This window comes from Haliotis asinina, chromosome 1, assembly GCF_037392515.1.
Source record: "Haliotis asinina isolate JCU_RB_2024 chromosome 1, JCU_Hal_asi_v2, whole genome shotgun sequence".
Classification (NCBI taxonomy): Eukaryota; Metazoa; Mollusca; class Gastropoda; order Lepetellida; family Haliotidae; genus Haliotis; species Haliotis asinina.
This window is the reverse complement of record NC_090280.1, coordinates 33,453,482-33,457,690: the sequence shown is the minus strand read 5'-3', so window position 1 is coordinate 33,457,690 and position 4,209 is coordinate 33,453,482. Positions and strand designations below refer to the sequence as shown.

Below are 4,209 nucleotides of genomic sequence, written 5' to 3'. Positions count from 1 at the left end.
GCAAACTGCCTATTTCTGTATTCATCAGTGTGTTTGCCTAGGAGATAATCCTAATGTGTTGACATTTGGGAAGTGATCATAGTTGGCTGAACGCTGTTAATTGTCATTTAAAACCCAACGTGTCAGTTATAAATGACAACCTGACTGTTGTCAATTTTGAAAAGATAAGACATCGAGCACTAAGCTGCAGTGATCGTGTGACTCGACTCACATGTTGAACCTTTGAAGCTGACCGCCTTGCAAACTTGTCGAATACTGACGTTTTTGAGCGCTCAAGGAATCAATGCTACTCGATGACAATTGTTGGCGAAGCTCACTATCATATTATAACACCTATAATTAAAATATTCAAACTCATTTACAGTACACAGCCCTAAATATAAACAAGCAATGTCTAACTTATAAATGAGGAAGCCTTGTGAAAATTCATCCATACCTATACAAAATGTGCAGCAAATTAGTTAGTAAACATTTACCTATCTGGTAACTGGTATATTTGTTTCCACTTAGAATCATAAGCAAGGGAAATTCGCAAGATAACGGTTAGGCGAAAGACCAAATCGACGTCACTCATACTCCACCATGTTCCGCTGCATGGTTCGAAACATGCATGTCAATAATTGACTGTCCCTTTCCCCTAAAGGCTGCCACTGCTAGTGATCTATGTTCGCACACTTCGACAAAAGCTTGGCCACAATCCAGTCCCAAATGATGAAAAGTCCCCAATGTTCGAAGAAATCTCAAGTTAGTTGTATGTACATAAAGCAGCACTGTCACTCTTTTGTCGCATGCTGAGGTGGAGGCGCCTATGATCCACACTCGTCGATCATAAAATCTTTGAATAGTTACAGGTCATCAATCCATCAGAAAAGTAGGTATTCTTCAATTCTGCAGGGTTCAGATTTCACAGACTGTCAGGAAATTTCTCAAATTTTCTCCGTATCCGATCCAAACACATCAAAGAGATTGCCGAGATCAAACATTACAGTTCTCTCAGAAGTAGTTATTCATTTTTTTTCACTTATACCTTTTTAGTAACAGCCAAGTACAGTCAAGAACGAACAAACGTAAATGTCATGTTAGAATTACATTTATACATCGCACATCCGGATCTCGAATTTGATATCTGTGTACAGTGACTCGGTCCTTTAGTTGCATTCCAGTTTCTCCAATATAATGTTCACCACATCCCGCACATGTTAAAACATATATAACATTTTTGCTGCGGCTGTTCATGTTGGTTAATTTAAACTTAAAATCGAGAGGTGTATATTTTTGGTAAACGACCTCAAAATAAACTTCCTGTAGCCGAAGGCATATTTGTGTTGTCATTATTGAAGTTTCTTTCAGTCGAGTCGAGAACCCAAGTTTGTAAAACACATCCCTGACTGTAGTCCGTTTAACTACTAACATAACACCCTTAGTACTCGTTGGAGATATGAACTGGCATGAAACTTTGTGGGAAACAACCAGTTTCAGTAACAAAAGTAAGATGACAGATCACCTCCCTGATAAGCAGAATCCAGTTATCGCAGTGACTACAGTGGGCATTTCACAGTCAATGAAATAAACCATCGTTACTGCAACATTGCAATCAATGGTAGATGAGTGAACATAATTTTCGGTGATAAGTGAAGGACAAATCAACTTGCATGCCAATCTACATGCGACCTGACCTTAAAATAAAATCAGGAACATATTACAAAGAAAACAGCAATGTGCCATAGTCAGAACTCCATCCATTTAAAAGAAATATTCTGGATAGGATCCAAACTAGATATATGATGATGTCTCCTATGTCCCATGTTTGTTTCCTAATGTTTGTTTTCCCCAGAAGAACAATTTAATATGTGGGGCATTATACGTTCACCAACGCGCGGCCAACTGCACTATTTCATATTGAATCCTACACACGTCACTAACTGACTCTACTTTTAGCGTGCATATCTCATGGATATGGAAAGGGGTTTGTCGCTTACGGCCCGGTGACAAATATCAAATCTTTATTCCAAGTTTACTTTGGAGATGTAGAAGTCGATGCTTAATGTTAGGTATTAAACTACTGCTGTATTTGATGAAGGTGAAATCCTGACTCCAAGGTGCAAGGCTCTCACTATCATACTTGTCCCGATAATGATGCATTACAGCGTCTTCTGGGCTGACTACATACATCGTCCATCCAGGAAAGAACTTTTCCACGTTATGAACGTGAAGCTGATCTACTGCCTCGGGCTTCACGAGACATTTGGATCTGTATTGTGGACGATTTAAATGTGACCTGTTTGTGTATAGGAATGCCTTCATTTTGAACATTTTGGCAATCTTTTTTTCAGGAAACATGTAGTTTGTCTCATTTCCATAGCATGAAAAAAACGTATTTCGGAACATAAGAGCTCCGTATACTTTTGAAGAAAGTGGATCATTTGTATTCAATAGTCTGTCGGCCAGATCTACCAAAGAAACGTTACTCTTAGGCACAACAATCTCATCAACATCAGCAAGAAGCACGTATTTGGCCACTCCAAGCTGAGAGAAGACACAGTCATGCATACTCGCCATCTGCCCCCAGTAGTGGATTTCCCCTGGGGGAAAGGGCAGCGTCCAGTTCCTTATCTCCACAATGCCTTCTCTCTCATATTGCAATAGGACTTTTCTGACCTGGTCTGGTATGCTGTAGTTGTAGAAGATGAACTTGTCTGTCCCGAAGTATCTGTTGGTCTCCAGTGCTGTGACTAGTGTGTTGACGTCGGTGAAGTTCCCATGCACGGCAGGGTAACAGCGGGTGAGGTTGTTGTAGGGAGGTCCGGGGTAGTTGACTGGAAGGACGTTGGTGAGAGAGGACATCCGGTTAGTGAGGACTGAAATGAACGCTGGGTAGGTATTGGGAGGTACTGGACAGTGAACGAATCCACATCGATTCCTGAAAAGAATTGTAATGTTAAGATGAAGATGGTACAAGTAGTTGATACTTTTTTCTTGTCTGTTATTTCTCAGTGACGTTTTCGCGTTGAGAACGATGACAAAATTAAATTTCAGGCACGAAAAAGATTGTTAAAAAACAATAGGTCCAATAGGAGCAGTAGGGTAGCGTGATGGTTAAAGTTCAGTCGCCACGCCAGAGAGATTGATTCTCCACAAGGATATAATGTGTGAAGCCAGTTTATGATGCTCAACACGATATTGTTGGAATATTGCTGAAAGCGGCGTGAAACTACACTCATTTACTGACAGTAAATGCATGCTCGTTACATGTGAAGTGCAGCGAAATTAAATGCTAATTATTGCTCCAGCTCCACAGGAACTTCAAGCAATATGTTACTTTACGAGAAACGAGAATTTCTCACCAAGTGATCACGTTTGTTTGACACTGGTTTTTGCGAGTGTCTCTCTGTTTGATCGATCAGGAAGCTAAATGTGAAAATAATCACCCCAATAAAACTAAAGGTACACGGACTCAAAGATGTATACATACTTGTAAGTACCCCATCTACTTGGAGGGATGTGCTGGAAGTGACCTTTCACCTTGTGACCGATATGTGACAAGGACCATTTCAGTATGCAGATGAAGGAGACAGGGGTGAATGGTTCCGGAACTAGGACAAGTGTCCGCACTGACGATTTGGCTATTTCATATATGGCAGAATATGTAAAAATTCGAACATCCACTTGTTGAAAATCGCTTTGGTACGGCTTTCTTGGAGGACAGGTGTCATCAAAAGTATCTTTTCTTAAACTGGCGTTAAAACTCCTTTGTTTGCCTTTCTTGAGTGTTTCGGCCTCAGTGTATTCATGTTTTGGCAGCACTTCTTCTATTCGCTCTGCATTGGTTAGTGTTGTGTTCATTCTGTTTATGATAAATAATTCCCGCACTGTGGATTTACTAATTGCACTCAACACTGGAGTGTTTTTGTTCTTTTGCACAGGCGAGATAGTCTGTCGAGCAATAATATTTGACATCGTCGGAAGGCCAATATGCGTGATGGTAAGATAAGTCAGCGAGAATGTTAACAAGGTAAACACTGCCAGACCTCTAACGTGTTTGGTTGTCATCTTCTGTAAAGAAAAGAAAGAAGGCGAAAAAAAACATTCTTAGCAGTAAGCTCTCAGGCACAAGGGGAGATACCACATTTCAGGTATATGAACGTGCTGCTGGAGACAATATAAAACGCCAACGGATGGTGTTGCTTTGCGATGTTGTGACCTGTTCTT

The 4,209-nt window shown here is 40.5% G+C and overlaps 1 protein-coding gene across 1 annotated transcript; it reads right to left on the bottom strand.

Moving 5' to 3' along the window:
• Window positions 1-1,995: 1,995 nt before the first annotated feature.
• LOC137271936 (uncharacterized) lies at window positions 1,996-3,957 on the bottom strand. The gene is made up of 2 exons (XM_067804321.1): window positions 3,473-3,957; window positions 1,996-2,920 (listed from the first exon to the last, which is right to left on the bottom strand). Exons 1-2 carry the CDS (start codon window positions 3,955-3,957, stop codon window positions 1,996-1,998), a joined length of 1,410 nt encoding a protein of 469 aa, XP_067660422.1.
• Between the last annotated feature and the right edge of the window lie 252 nt (window positions 3,958-4,209).

Bases quoted from the DNA above. Each gene is read 5' to 3' on its own strand.
- LOC137271936 (XM_067804321.1), bottom strand. From the start codon at position 3,957: ATGTCAAATATTATTGCTCGACAGACTATCTCGCCTGTGCAAAAGAAC. The intron at 2,921-3,472 runs GTATGTATACAT...AATTCTTTTCAG, and splicing joins AGTAGATGGGGTACTTACAA to GAATCGATGTGGATTCGTTC.